Here is a 14,285-nt window from a genome sequence, read left to right as displayed (position 1 = left end):
GAGCAGAGATCACGCTGCGTCCGTGACCAGCCTCACTTCCCACAGCGGGCTGGGGGCTGAGGAGCTGCTGAGCACTGCGACGGAGGACCTCGGCAGCCCGCTGGGCATGGGGTACCACAGCCGGGGCGGCAGCGGCGGCGAGGTGGCCCCCGAGCCTGGGGCTTCCCCGCACAGCTCCCGGGAGCTTCCTGTCGGCGCCGCCACCCGGACGCGCACGGCCAGCGAGCTGCTGACCAGGTCGGGGGGTGGGGGCAGGCGTGCGGGCAGGGGCGGCGCCCGCTCGGAGCCAGGCCCGGCGCTGAGGGGGGGTCTGGGCGTGGCTCCCCACAGGCGGCAGCGCATCGAGGAGCTGGAGGAGGCCGCCCAGTTCGAAGCCGGGCAGGGCCGGGCCCTGCGGCTGCTGCGGGCTGCATACCAGTGCGTGGCGGCCCACTCGGAACTGCTCTGCTACTTCATCATCATCCTCAACCACATGGTCACCGCCTCGGCCACCTCCCTGGTGCTGCCTGTGCTTGTCTTCCTGTGGGCCATGCTGTCCATCCCGAGGCCCAGCAAGCGCTTCTGGATGACGGCCATCGTCTTCACCGAGGTGGGTCGCGGCTGGAGCGGGAGGGGGCGGGGCCCGGCCCCCCCATGCTGAGCCCCCTCCCTCACAGGTGTCCGTGGTCACCAAGTACCTGTTCCAGTTTGGCTTCTTCCCCTGGAACACACACGCCGTGCTGCGGCGCCACGAGAACAAGCCGTATTTCCCGCCACGCATCCTGGGCTTGGAGAAGACGGAGAGCTACATCAAGTACGATCTGGTGCAGCTCATGGCCCTCTTCTTCCACCGCTCGCAGCTGCTGGTGAGTCCACTGGGCCTGGGCCAGCGGGCAGCAGGCGGGCACCTCCCAGCACGCGCCCCACCCGCCGGCTGCCCGGCTGCAGGAGGCAAGGCTGGACGTCAGGGTCCCAGAGTGGGCCTGGCCACCTTGCCCGGCTCCTCAGCTCCTTCCCTCCCTCCCTCCGCAGTGCTACGGCCTCTGGGACCACGAGGAGGGCCAGCTCTCCAAGGAGCAGGAGCGGGGCAGTGGGAAGAGGGGCGCTGAGGAGGAGCGGGCACCGCTGGGACCCCAGACCGAGGCGGTCACGGGGCCTCAGGGAGAGCCAGCAGTGGCTGGGGCCCTCATCCAGGACCACATCCGGGCAGAAGCAGGGGACGGGCCTGCAGAGCCTCCCGGGGAGCTCAAGCCCCGAGACACGAAGCGTATCGGCCTGCGCTTCAGGAAGAAAAGGAGGGAGAGCGCGGAGCCCATAGAACCTGCAGCCACTGGTAGGACGGCCCTGTCTGTGCACAGCCATCCAGCCCACCCGGTTCCCCGCTGCCCCAGCCAGCCCACTGCCCGTGACCTGGGGGGGTCCCCATGCTCAGCCTGCTGGCCTGTGAAATGGGGTGATGCCAGCCCCTGGTGGGAGGGGGTCTCGGGTTGGTTGGAGTCTGAGCTGCACTCAGCGCTCTGGGGGCTCCGGTCAGCAGTGGCTGCCCCCCACAGAAGGTGTGACGGCAGCCTCTGGGAGAGAGAAGTGGAGTCGCCCCCGGGAAAGAGTGACAGCCGTGGGGCTCCGACTGCAGAGCTTCTGCCTGGCCATGTGGGTGACGGCTGGCCGCTCCTGGGCAAGGGTGGGTGGGAAAAGCCAAGGCAGGCACTGAGCCCCCTGCCCACCTGGCCTCACCCACAGGGCCCAGAGCGTGTACCAGCCCCTGCGGCGCTTCTTCCACGATATCCTGCACACCAAGTACCGTGCGGCCACCGATGTCTACGCGCTCATGTTTCTGGCCGATGTGGTCGACTTCATCATCATCATTTTCGGCTTCTGGGCCTTTGGGGTGAGCGCAGACCCTGGTGGCCACCCCGCTGCCTGCCCCTAGCTGCCCCCTGACCTCTGCTCTCCCGGCACAGAAACACTCGGCAGCTACAGACATCACGTCCTCGCTGTCAGACGACCAGGTGCCAGAGGCCTTCCTGGTCATGCTGCTCATCCAGTTCAGCACCATGGTCATCGACCGTGCCCTCTACCTCCGCAAGACCGTGCTGGGCAAGCTAGCCTTCCAGGTCGTCCTGGTGCTGGCCATCCACCTGTGGATGTTCTTCATTCTGCCTGCCGTCACCGAGAGGTAGGTGTCTGGCCCCGGGGACCTTAGGGCTCTGGCCTCGGGCAGGGTGCCCTGAGCTGGCTTTCCTGTCCCCCCAGGATGTTCAGCCAGAACGCAGTGGCCCAGCTGTGGTACTTCGTCAAGTGCATCTACTTCGCCCTGTCCGCCTACCAGATCCGCTGCGGATACCCCACCCGCATCCTTGGCAACTTCCTCACCAAGAAGTACAACCACCTGAACCTCTTCCTCTTCCAGGGGTGAGTGTGGGCTGGCCCGGGGCGCCAGGAACCAGGCTGCCACCCACAGGCCCTCCTGACGGGCTCCCCGCTTTGGGCAGGTTCCGCCTTGTGCCGTTCCTGGTGGAGCTTCGGGCCGTGATGGACTGGGTGTGGACAGACACCACGCTGTCCCTGTCCAGCTGGATGTGCGTGGAGGACATCTACGCCAACATCTTCATCATCAAGTGCAGCCGCGAGACTGAGAAGGTGCCTGGCTCAGGCGGGGAGTGGGGCAGATGAGCCACCAGAGAGCCAGGTGGTGCTGGCGGTCCCGCTGGGGGGGGGGGGGGGGCGCGGGGACAGGGCTGTGAATGTGGCCGTCGGCGGGTAGCTGGCAGAGCGGGCCTGAGTGCATGCCCGGCCCAGGAGGCTTGACTGCTTGGCTCACAGGCACGAGAGCTGGGAGCTGGGGCAGTGAAGGTCAGCTGTTTTCTGTGTGAGTGGCTGCAGTGGGAGATAACGGAAACAGGCCCCCCCCAGTGCATGGGTAGAGTTCAGAGACTCCTAGCGTCATTGCAGAGCTGGCCACATCACCAGGCAGATCTAAGATGTGCTCACGCTCTGCAGAAAGCGCCCCCGCCACCGCCCTCCCGACTCTGCACAGACTTGTCTGTTCTAGAAGTTGGTATCCACGCTGTCACACACCGCGTGGCCTGCATCTGGCTTCTTTCATTCTGCAGTTTCAAGGCTAGTCCATGTGGCCTGTGTCAGAATTGAGGGTTTTATGGCTAAGGAGCATTCCTTCGTGTGATTGTGCCGCCGTACATGTACCCAACGGTTACAAATAGCCCTGGACGGCGAGCTGGTTCCTTCTGTTTATTGCAACGCGCACTGCTGTGAACACAAGCTTGTGTTGTTCTCGGGCACATGCCCCGCAGCACGGTGGCTGCATCAGAGGGCAGCTCCTGGTGGGGACTGCCCCTGCTGTCCACCGCAGCCGCCCCCTCCCCCATCCCCACCAGCGCCTGTGACTCGGCGGGGGGGGGGGGGGGGGGGGTTTGATTTGTGTTTCCCTGACGGTGAATGATGGCGATGATCGTTTTGTGTGCTTGTCAGCGATCTGCTTTGCCCCTTTTGTCCTTGGCTTGCTTGTTCACTTCTTTTTAAGAATTCTTTTTGCATTCTGGACACTAGACCCTTATCACATAGGATTTGCAGATAGCTTCTCCCATTCTCTGTGTGGTCTCTTCGCTTTTTTTTAAGATTTATTTTAGGGGCGCCTGGGTGGCTCAGTTGGCTAAGCGACTGCCTTCAGCTCAGGTCATGATCCTGGAGTCCCGGGATCTAGCCCTGCATCGGGCTCCCTGCTCAGCGGGGAGTCTGCTTCTCCCTCTGACCCTCCCCTGTCTCATGCTCTCATTCTCTCTCTCAAATAAAATCTTAAAAAAAAAAAAGATTTATTTTAGAGAAGCATAGAGCACAAGCAGGGGGAATGAGTGGCTGAGGGAAAGAATCTCAAGCAAACTTCTCAGGGTGGAGCCTGACACAGGGCCTGACCTCACGACCTGAGCGAAGACCAAGAGTCAGACGCTTAACCGACTGAGCCAGTGAGACATCCCATCCCCTCACTTTCTTGATAGCATCTCATTTTCTGAAGCACAAACTTTCCTTTTTTATAACGTACAGTGTTTTTTCTCTCATTGCTCGTGCTTTCCACGTTTGATCTGAGAATTTTCCATGGAATCCAGATTGAGGTCTTAGCTAGGGGTCCTGCTGCTTTGGCACGCGGACAGCCATCTGTCCGAGCAGCATCGTTGAAGAGATGGTCCTTCCCCACGTGGAATCATCCTGGCAGCGCTCACTGAGCGGCGGGTTGCGTTCTGGGCCCTTGTGTCTCAAGTGCTGAGCTTTGCAGTCAGCTGTGATGCTTTAAAACCTGGCTTCACGAGCCCCTGGGTGGGCCCCAGGCTGTGGCTGCGTGAGGCTCCGGGGTGTGGGCCAGTGCCCGCCTTCCCCCTGGGGCAAGGGGGCAGGCAGGGCTGAGCCCCTGAGCCCTGCCCCACCCCCCAGAAATACCCGCAGCCCAAGGGGCAGAAGAAGAAGAAGATCGTCAAGTACGGCATGGGCGGCCTCATCATTCTCTTCCTCGTGGCCATCATCTGGTTCCCGCTGCTCTTCATGTCCCTGGTGCGCTCTGTGGTCGGCGTCGTCAACCAGCCCATCGACGTCACGGTCACCCTCAAGCTGGGTGGTTATGAGGTGAGCCACCAGTCTGTGCCCACCGGAAACGGGGGACTGTGGGCACGGTTCGCACCCCACCCCCCCTCACGGCGTTTGGCACCATGGGGCCTCCCTGCCCCATCACAGTCGCCGCCCCCACCCCGGCAGCCCCTGTTCACCATGAGCGCCCAGCAGCCGTCCATCGTGCCGTTCACACAGCAGGCCTATGAGGAGCTGTCCAGACAATTTGACCCTAACCCGGTGAGTGGGCCCCACCCGGCAGCAGCGGTGGGGGGGGGGGTGGTATCCGGGAGCCCCTCGCTCAAGGGCTGCCTGGGGTCCAGCTGGCCATGCAGTTCATCAGCCAGTACAGCCCCGAGGACGTCGTCACGGCGCAGATCGAGGGCAGTTCCGGGGCGCTGTGGCGCATCAGCCCGCCGAGCCGGGCCCAGATGAAGCGGGAGCTATACAATGGCACGGCTGACATCACCCTGCGCTTCACCTGGAACTTCCAGAGGTGCGTGCTGGGCTGGGGCGGGACCTGGGGGGAGTGCAGCCCGCAGTGGGTCACACCGTGCTCTGGCACGTAGGGACCTGGCCAAGGGCGGCACCGTGGAGTACACCAACGAGAAGCACACCCTGGACCTGGCCCCCAACAGTAGCGAGCGGCGGCAGCTGGCCAGCCTGCTCGAAGGCACCTCCGACCAGTCCGTGTGAGTTGGGGCCGGGGTGGGGCGAGGGGCGCAGGGAGGCAGCTGGAGGGCCAGGCTGGGCCTGACCCACCGGCCTTCTCCCTGCAGGGTCATCCGCAACCTCTTCCCCAAGTACATCCGGGCCCCCAACGGGCCTGAAGCCAACCCTGTGAAGCAGCTGCAGCCCAGTGAGTGTGTGTGTGTGTTGGGGATTGGGGGGGGTGGCCTCAGCCCTGGGGGAGGGTGGTGGCCCTGACCCACTCTGCCCCTGCCCCAGACGAGGAGGAAGACTACCTCAGCGTGCGCATCCAGCTGCGGAGGGAGCGCGTGGCCGCAGGGGCCGCTGGCTTCCTCGAGTGGTGGGTCATCGAGCTGCAGGACTGCCAGGCCGAGTGCAACCTGTTGCCCATGGTCATCTTCAGTGACAAGGTCAGCCCGCCCAGCCTGGGCTTCCTGGCTGGCTACGGGTGAGTGTGCTGCACATGAGGACAGGCGGGTGGGCAGGGTGCAGCGCCAGCATCACCCCCCGCCTCACCCAACTCCTGCCTGGCAGGATCATGGGGCTCTACGTGTCCATCGTGCTGGTCATCGGCAAGTTCGTGCGCGGCTTCTTCAGCGAGATCTCGCACTCCATCATGTTCGAGGAGCTGCCGTGCGTGGACCGCATCCTCAAGCTCTGTCAGGACATCTTCCTGGTGCGGGAGACGCGGGAGCTGGAGCTCGAGGAGGAGCTTTACGCCAAGCTCATCTTCCTGTACCGCTCGCCCGAAACCATGATCAAGTGGACCCGTGAAAAGGAGTAGGAGCAGGGCTCCTGCACCCACGCATGAAGGAGCCGCCCAGCACATTGCTGGGCGCAGACACCCCGGCCCCGGCCGCCACGCCCTGACGCTGCTGCCAGAAGGAAGCTGGGGCCCCTCCTCGGCCCGGCGCAGGGCCCAGCGCAGCCGGCACACTGGGCCAGGGGCTCCAGCCTTCCCTTGCCCATGCGTACTGTAGGGTTTTCTAATTAAAAATGTTTTTATTTATACAATCGCAGACTGTCTGCCCCTCCTCGCCCCCGTCCTCCGGGGGGCCCCAGGCTCCGCTCCCGCTGGTGTGCGCCCTGTCGTCACTGTTCTCCAGCAGATACTCCTGGATCTCTGGCGAGAGCCTGGGAAAAGCCATACACTGGGAACCTGCCCCGTGGGGGCCACCGCCCACAAGGACCCCTCCGGCACTCCCCCAGCCGTGTGGCTAGCCCATACCTTTGGCTGCGGAGCTGGGCCTCGGCCAAGATGTAAGGTGGCAGGGGGTCCAAGGAGGGCTGCAATAGAGGATGGCCATGGACAAGGGGCTGCGTGGCACCAAGCCCCGGGGGGTGGGCCTCCCCTGTCACGACCCAGGAGTGAGAACGACTCACCACATCCTTCATGTTCACGCGGCAGCCGTAGCACAGCTGCTTGATGACACGGGCTCGGGAGTCCTCCCTGGAGGAGCAGAGCTGTGCCTGAGCACTGGTGCGGGGCCTCGGGGTGCCGCACCTACCCTGGCCAGTGGCCTGGGGCTGACCACGGGTCAGGGCGGGGCCAGGAAGGGACTCACCTCCTGCACGGCCTGGTCCCCTGGCAGCAGTTCGGGGCCCTGCCCACCTCTGCAGAACGGCAAGGCACGGTGGGGGCCCCAGCCTCAGCCAGTGGGGTGGGGGGCTGCATCTGGGAGAAATCCTGGGTCTGAGCCCCGAAAGCTGTGGCACTATCTGCAGACAGAGAGAGGCTGAGGGTCCTCCTGGGGCTAGAACACCCAACTCCCACTCCCCAGTGCCCCTCCCCCTCCTCACGGACCAGCAGTGTCGACGTCCAGCGAGCACATACAGAGCAGGCAGCGGGGGCCAGAGGCACAGCCATCCCTGGGGGCCTTGACCAGCTTCTCACTGGTCCTGATGGGGTGGGAGAGGGGGCACAAAGGCAGCGTGAGGCTGAGCTTCACTCCTGCACAAGCCCCCCGGGTGTAGGCTCGGTGCTCGCACGCCCACCCCACCGTAGGCACTGACACGCACGCACCTGTACACAGTGCTGACTGTGGAGGGGAACTGGGCCTGCAGTCGGAGTAGGAAGCCCTCCATCAGCCGGTGGATGCTGGCCTTTTCGGGGGCCTAGGGATAATCAGATGGAGGACTGCAAAAGTGGCGCCCCCAGGCCTGGCCCAGCGGCCACCTAGCGTGGGGGCCAGGGCTTCACACCATCAGCCCTGAGAGTGCCAAGTCGGGACTGAAGTGAGCCAGAGCACCCGCATCTGTGTCCCTGTCACTGAACACACCTGCTATTACACCCTCCACGCAAGCCCCCCTTAGCCGAGTACTAGCCTGCCTCTCCTCGGCAGGGGAGTGCCCTGCGTGTGCTCCCAAGGAGCTGGTGTGGACACAGCTCAGGCCACTGAGAGTATGCTAGCCACCTCTGACCCCACACTGGAGAGGGCCACCTCTGACCCCATGCTGGATAATCCCGCAACTCACCTTGGTGTCGATGGCTGGGGTGAAGACAGAGGGAACGGCAAACAGGCGGTTGTAGAAGGCAACCTCCTTCAGCGTGTGCTCACGCATGGGCCGTACCACCACCACGTCGCCGTGCCGCTCGTCGGAGAAGCCCTGCGGTGGGGGCACATTCGTCACCGCACCCAGCACACGGGCTCACAGCTCCGCCTTCCCTGCACCACAAGGGAGACCCTGGCACAGACTCCTGACGCTACTTTCAAGTGACGTGGGTCAGAAGGGCCCCTGGAATGCCCGTACCCACATACCGTGTCCCAGGCGAGAAAGGCCCCTCTCCCCAGTGCCAGGCTGGTCATGAGTTTGATGGCCAAGCGGGTACAGCTGTCTCCTGTCATCACCTTGGAGTAGCCATGGGTCCGAGCCACGTGCAGGATCAGGTGGGTCCTGCAGAGCAGAGCCCAGGGTCTCAGGGGGCCGGAAGAAGCAGGGCCTAGCTGCCAGGGTGGGGATGGGGGCTCACCGCAGGGTCTGCAGAAGCTCCTCTTTGGCCGTCAACGTCTTCACGGAGTCAAACAGTCGGGACAGAGCCTCGGTCTGGGCAGCCGGGGGTGGCTCAGCCAGGTCCTGGGGGTCCTGGGTGCAGGGCTGGCTCGGCTGCGCCTCCCCCTGGGCTGAGCTGGGGCTGTCCCCAACGCCCTCAGCCTCCAGCGTATGCTGCTGCTGAAGGAAACTGTCCACAGCCACCTTGTAGGTGCCCACAGTCCCCACCGGCTCCGGGGCAGAGCAGCGCAGCACGGACGGCGGCAGGGCAAACACCTTCCAGGGCAGGGAGAGAGCGTAAGGCCCAGGTCTGCCCCCCGCCCCCCACGTGCCAGAACAAACAGGCCACGGGCGAGGCCCACAGCTGACCCCACAGGCCCTTGTGGGCACCCGGAGGCCCGCCCTGAGTCAGGCCCACCCACCTCTTCCAAGGTGACAACGTGCCACGGGAAGCCGAGGGTCTGTAGGATCCGCTTCACATCAGACAGAGTTTTTGCTCTGTCCTCCCGGCTCTGGCCACAAGCTGCTCCCTCTAAGTGCAGGCAGAAAGGAATCATGACTACAGGAGAGCCCAAGATGGGATAAGGCCATGTCCTGGGAGCAACTCTACGAAGCCTTCTGGTGGAAACCACAGGACATGTACCTGTTCTCAGGGAGGGCAGCATTATCAGAGTGGGGAGTGGCTTCTCTCCAGCGGCACAGGGGAGAGGCGGGGGGGGGGAGGCGTGACGGACCCCAGTGCCCCAGACCCATGTGGGAGCCTATCTCAGGGAGCAAGGGGCGGGGCAGGTGAGCATCTGGCCCCTGATCCATGGACACTAGGCAGACAGGCCTGCCTGACTCTAACAAAAGTCCAAGACAACAACGGGACTTTGTCGCTAGACCCATGTGTTGCCTCCAAATACTCATTAAGTTTAAGTGCCTCCTAAGGGCACAGCTCCAGCTGTCTCAATGGGGCTCATCCTGAGCGGCTGGGGCTGGGGCTGGGGCAGCTACACATACCATCGATGTATACAACCCCTGGCACAAAACGCAGTCTTTTGGCAGAATCCCGACTCAGGCCCTAGACAGAAAAGGGACAGGACCTCAGCCCCACGGTCAGAAGCCAGAAGACACCTTCCCGGCACAAACCACTCTCCATCTGAACTGATGTCCTCCAGGAAGGGGTGGTGTTCCCCACCTGGAACAGACAAACCGTTCAAAGTGCCGAGCAGGCCCCGTGGGGAGGCCACACAGCCCGACATGGTCAAAGTGGCTGTTTGGGCATCTTCACCGCCCCAGTAACACCTGCCCCTCACCAGTCTCCCACCCCCCTCAGACCCCCCGCCGCCAGCAATGTCCTGAGAGGAGCCTGCCTGAGCACCTCTGACTGCTGCGTGCAAGAGGACAACAGACTACCATCAAGGTGTCATCAGTCAGAGGAAACGGGGCCTCCAGGTGCCGGACAAAAGGCCAACGGAGTGGGCACTTACACGAGGCCAGGCTTAGGGGGTCATGAAGTGAGAGGAGAACAGCACCATGCCAGAGACCCCCGGACAGACCACGCCTCTCATCTGTGCCCCTCACTGGGAATGCAGAGGGTCTGTGTATGTCCCAGCCCCAGGTCAAGGCCTCCACGGCAGCCAGGGCCCTTAGGAAAAGCCCTAGCCGTCTCCAACACGCCGGACAACAGTGTGAGCGGCCTGCCGAGAGCCTGGAGCACAGCTCCCCAGTGAGCACCCTCTCCCATACGCTCTCCCTCCCCATCCAACTTCACATTCCCTGGCATCCCCACTGCTCATTTGGGTCTCAAACTTCTCAAGGAAGCTGCCCGACCCCAGCCAGGCTGGACCCCTTTTGGGTTCCCCAAGGCACCTACTCGTATTTCCCGGTTTTGTCCTGGACCCAGGACCAGGGGGAGGCCCATGAACTCGGGAACACCTCAAGCAACGCTCCACCATGCCATCACGTGTTCCCTATGACTAGGATTCTATGTGGTCGGCAAACAGTCCTACACTCGGGCACAGCTGGGTGCTCCAGACTCAGCTTCCAGTTTGTGCAGCCCTGTCTACACATCCGACAACCCTCTGGGCATCCCAGCTAGCGGTGGGCCGCTCTCGCCAGCTGCAGGCAAGAGCGCCTCAGTCCTGGGCCCCCAACCCTGCAACTCAGCAGGGAAGCAGCCAGGACCCTGGAAGATGCTAGGAGACATACCTCAAGGACCTGCCAGACCATGGAGCTGGATGAAGGCCCCCCAGACCATGCCAGGAGCACCTATGGGAGAAGGAATGTCGCTGGAGAGTGCTGCATCTCCCCCATGAGCAAGCCCACCCTCTCCACCACCACCATCACCCGTGCGTGACAATGGGAGGGGAGGCAGGGGCTGAGAGCCAGGGCCCAGGGGGGCCTGGGCTTCCCAGCTGGGGACCCCGCAGAAGAGTCACCCCAACACACTACCTTCTCACCCGGAAAGATCAACCGATTCTTCCCAAGCACGGCTCTGAACTTGTGGATGTAGAAGGCCCTGAAACAGTCCCTGCAACAGACAACCAGCAGTTGTGGCCACATGGCCCCAATGGGGACGCAGCCTGAGATGCTGCAGCGTTCTATTTTCCTTCTCTTACCAATGTCCATCTTTAAAAGCAGCATCTTGACAGAGGCTCTGCCCAGAAACTGACAAGGGAAGCCAGGGTTGAGAGGTTCTTGCCAGCTGTCTGCCCCAGGACCAGCCCCGTGCTGCACAGGGAGGCCCCCCCTTAGTCCCCAACAATCCTTCCTAGTGTGAACTGATGTCTGAGCGGCCCAGAGCCCAGGTGCCACCTGCACCTCCAAACACTCAGGAAGGCCCAGCAGGCAGAATGGACACAGGGAAGTGCAGGGCAAGGCCAGCCTGACCCTCCCACAAGCAGAGTGGAAGGCCCCTTCCAAAACTCCCACGGGGAGAAGTACTATCTCTTGGGGCAAAGGGGGAAGCAGTGAGTAGGCAGCAGCGGGTGCCCCGTGTCCCAGAACGCCATTCCCGAGCTGATACCATCTCAACAAGAAATGCCTGGGAAGTTCATGCAAATGCACAGTCGGGGCTGCTTCTTCAAACCCGAAGAATCAGAACTTCCAGGGCGGGCCCTGGGAATCAGCATTCCTGAAAATCCTCCCACACCTGATTCTCAGGCTCAGCTACAGGTCAGAATCACTCAGGCCAAATACATCGGACATGAAGTGCCAGAGTGAGGCTGAGGCGTCTGCATCTAAAAGCTCCCTGGCGACCCAGGCAGGGAAGTCAGGGTCGATGACAGCAATGCGGCTCCCTGAGAACTGCCCCACACCTGAGGCTGCCACCCCTAAGTCTACTTTCTTTTTCCTACTAAGACATACCAGGGGCGCCTGGGTGGCTCAGCTGGTTAAGCCTCCAAATCTTGGTTTCGGCTCAGATCATGATTTCATGAAATCAAGCCCCAACTCAGGCTTTGGGCTTAGCGTGGAGTCTGCTTGAGATTCTCTGTGCCCCACCCCCTTGGCCACACCCTCTTTTCCTCTAAAGCAAATAAATAAATCTCTCTTAAAAATAAATGTCTTTTTTTTAAGAGCCTTTATTTTTTTAGAAAGACAAAGAGAACAGGAGTGTGTGAGGAAAGACGCAAGGCAGAGAGAGAGAAAATCTCAAGCAGACTCCACGCGGACCACAAAGCCTAATGTGGGGCTCTATCCCAGGACCCCGAGATCATGACCTGAGTCAAAACAAGAGTCGGACGCTTAACCAACTGAGCCGCCCAGGCGTCCCAGAGTAAATCTTAAAAAAAAAAAAAAAAAAAAAAAGACACAGCAGTGTCCACAATTCCCCCTGCCCCCCACTGAGCAGGCACCACTCTGAGGGGCTGACCAAACACCCCACATTCCTTTGTGGTCAGTAGGTCAACGTGGTGTTTAATAAAATGCCAAGGCCCCAGGTGAGCAGCCACAGGCAGCGAGGCCCAGGAACTCACTCACCATCGGGGAGGGGTAAGGCCGCTAAAACAGAGATGCTTGCACGGGGCACAGAAAGAACCTGTGGCTGCCCACGGGAGCTCTGAGCCCAGAAGGAGCTGCTGCAGCCTCTTCTCCGGACTGTCACCGCTTCAGATGCTCTGAGAGATTAAAGCAATGGGTGCTTTGCCTATGTTTATTCCAGTAGCACACACCAAGTTTACTGTGTTCCCAAAAGATGGCTGGGGAGGAGAAAGCTTTGGGGAAAAAACCTTAGTCCCTTCAGTTTCTCTTTTGGAAAATTCTGGAAAGTAGAATCCAAGACTCGTGGAGACTATTTTAAAAACATAAGCTGGGGGGCGCCTGGGTGGCTCAGTTGGTTAAGCGTCTGCCTTCGGCTCAGGTCATGATCCTGGAGTCCTGGGATCGAGTCCCGCATCGGGCTCCCTGCTCAGCGGGGAGCCTGCTTCTCCCTCTGGCCCTCCCCCCTCTCATGTGCTCTCTCTCTCTCATTCTCGCTCTCTCAAATAAATAAATAAATCTTAAAAAGAAAAACAAAACATAAGCTGGGCAATGCCTCGGTGGCTCAGTCAGTTAAGCGTCTGTCTTCAGCTCAGGTCATGATCCCAGGGTCTTAGTATCAAGTCCCGCATCAGGCTCCCTGTTCAGCGGGGACCCTGCCTCTTCCTCTCCCTCTGCCCCTTCCCCCGCTTGTGCACCCCCCAAATAAACAAATTCTTTAAAAAACAAAAAAAATAAAAAATCATCCCCAGAGCTCCTGCCCAAGATCTCAGGATGCTCTAATCTGCCCCTAGATGCGTTCCAGCTGCTCCGAAATGCTCATCTTGCCTATATCACCTTCACTCTGCCACCTTCCTAAGTGCCATCAGATGCCCTCCTGCCACCTGACCCACAGCTGGACCGTGGGAGAATTACGGCGTACCCACACAGAAACCCAATACCCCACACATGCACCAGAGTCACTGGAAGCGATGTTAGAAGTAAATGCTTCAAAACAAGAGATAAAGCCACAGAAGGGGGGCAAGCTTGGCTGCTAAGCCAAACCTCCTACCCACCTCCAGGCCTCACCTGCAGAAGGCATCTCCTGCTCGAATCACCACCACGGGTAGGCCTTCCGAGCACTTCACACACCTCAGCTCACGGCTTTGGAGACATGGGGGCGGGGGTGGGGGAGGAGAACACAGATTTGCAGACCTCCCTCCAGCGGGCTTTGGGGAGGTGGCACTGCCATTCTCACCCCAACTGGTGTATGGGAAGCTCGTGCGAGCAGCTGCACACAACAGCCAAGGCTTGTGTCTTACCCAAATTACCGATACGAAAAAAGACAAGGGCCGTGGGGGCATTTTAGTCTGCTTAAGCCACCCGATAAAGCACATAATGGCCACCTGTCAGCCTCTCAAGTGCCGGCACGCCTGGAGGGACGACCTGCTCTGTGTGGCTCGGGAGGGGAGAGGTGGCAGCAGCGGGAGGAAGCGACCAGGGGGCCGACCTCCTCTTCGACCGAGGGCACAAATTACAAGAATTGCCAGCGCCAGAGCGCAGAGGCAGCCCCTTGCTGGGGTGTTCGCCCCCGGCTAGAGAGGCACCCCCCCGGGTGCTGCGGAGCACGGTGCAGCCCCCACCGGGACCCCGGGGCTTCTAGGCCCCAGCCTCGGCGGTCTCCTGGCTTCCGCAGCGCGGCGCCGGGGGCGGACTGCAAGGCGCGGGCCGGGCCCTCGGGGCAGGGCTTCGCCGCCGGCCCGGCGCCGGGAAGGAGAGGGGCGGGTGCGGACGCCCAGCTCTTACCCAGGGCGCGGTGGCGGCGGTCCCTCGGGCGCTGGGTCCCCGTAGTCCTCGCCAACCTGGCACATGGCTGCGCCCGGCCGCACGGTAGTAAGCGCCGGCGGCGGGGAGACGCGCCCTAATAACGTCAGCGGGACGCCGTCAGGGCCGTGGCCAGCGGCTTGGGGGCGGAGCGCGCGCTTTATGACGTCAGCGCCGCGGCGCCGCGGCCGTGACGAGCGGGGCGGGGGCGGGGCGCTCCGGAATGACGTCAGCGCGGCGCCGTCGCG

At 61.9% G+C, this 14,285-nt stretch overlaps 2 protein-coding genes across 8 annotated transcripts in view; one reads left to right on the top strand and one right to left on the bottom strand.

The window, feature by feature from the left end:
* The window catches only part of PIEZO1 (piezo type mechanosensitive ion channel component 1 (Er blood group)), a 53,963-nt gene extending 47,666 nt beyond the window's left edge, over window positions 1-6,297 (top strand). For 3 of the 5 annotated variants that reach the window (XM_088027541.1, XM_088027538.1, XM_088027540.1), the window contains 16 exons: window positions 46-237; window positions 331-589; window positions 657-845; window positions 1,012-1,312; window positions 1,533-1,629; window positions 1,720-1,867; window positions 1,941-2,155; window positions 2,233-2,391; window positions 2,472-2,619; window positions 4,423-4,611; window positions 4,741-4,833; window positions 4,917-5,089; window positions 5,163-5,285; window positions 5,373-5,452; window positions 5,542-5,731; window positions 5,818-6,297. In XM_088027541.1, coding sequence (XP_087883667.1) covers window positions 46-237; window positions 331-589; window positions 657-845; window positions 1,012-1,312; window positions 1,533-1,629; window positions 1,720-1,867; window positions 1,941-2,155; window positions 2,233-2,391; window positions 2,472-2,619; window positions 4,423-4,611; window positions 4,741-4,833; window positions 4,917-5,089; window positions 5,163-5,285; window positions 5,373-5,452; window positions 5,542-5,731; window positions 5,818-6,067 — 2,806 coding nt within the window. In that variant the 3' untranslated portion in view covers window positions 6,068-6,297. The remainder of the gene's footprint in view (window positions 1-45; window positions 238-330; window positions 590-656; window positions 846-1,011; window positions 1,313-1,532; window positions 1,630-1,719; window positions 1,868-1,940; window positions 2,156-2,232; window positions 2,392-2,471; window positions 2,620-4,422; window positions 4,612-4,740; window positions 4,834-4,916; window positions 5,090-5,162; window positions 5,286-5,372; window positions 5,453-5,541; window positions 5,732-5,817) is intronic. The other 2 variants (XM_088027539.1, XM_088027542.1) reach the window with 2 other exon arrangements.
* Window positions 6,266-14,171, bottom strand: CTU2 (cytosolic thiouridylase subunit 2). 3 transcript variants are annotated; one of them, XM_088027543.1, is made up of 15 exons: window positions 14,020-14,171; window positions 13,303-13,377; window positions 10,711-10,789; window positions 10,468-10,527; window positions 9,277-9,337; window positions 8,697-8,917; window positions 8,255-8,550; window positions 8,043-8,178; window positions 7,759-7,890; window positions 7,307-7,398; window positions 7,088-7,182; window positions 6,849-7,002; window positions 6,667-6,733; window positions 6,512-6,570; window positions 6,266-6,417 (listed from the first exon to the last, which is right to left on the bottom strand). In XM_088027543.1, exons 1-15 carry the CDS (start codon window positions 14,082-14,084, stop codon window positions 6,270-6,272), a joined length of 1,740 nt encoding a protein of 579 aa, XP_087883669.1. In that variant the 5' UTR covers window positions 14,085-14,171; the 3' UTR covers window positions 6,266-6,269. The 3 variants fall into 3 exon arrangements, with proteins under 3 accessions (XP_087883669.1, XP_027946854.2, XP_087883670.1); XM_028091053.2 differs by having other exon boundaries at window positions 8,697-8,806; XM_088027544.1 differs by having other exon boundaries at window positions 13,290-13,377; window positions 14,020-14,107.
* Between the last annotated feature and the right edge of the window lie 114 nt (window positions 14,172-14,285).

This window comes from Eumetopias jubatus, unplaced genomic scaffold (assembly GCF_037043125.1).
Source record: "Eumetopias jubatus isolate StellerSeaLion01/CBP00866 unplaced genomic scaffold, mEumJub1_p1.0 scaffold_10, whole genome shotgun sequence".
Lineage (NCBI taxonomy): Eukaryota > Metazoa > Chordata > Mammalia > Carnivora > Otariidae > Eumetopias > Eumetopias jubatus.
This window is presented reverse-complemented; position numbering and strand designations above follow the sequence as displayed.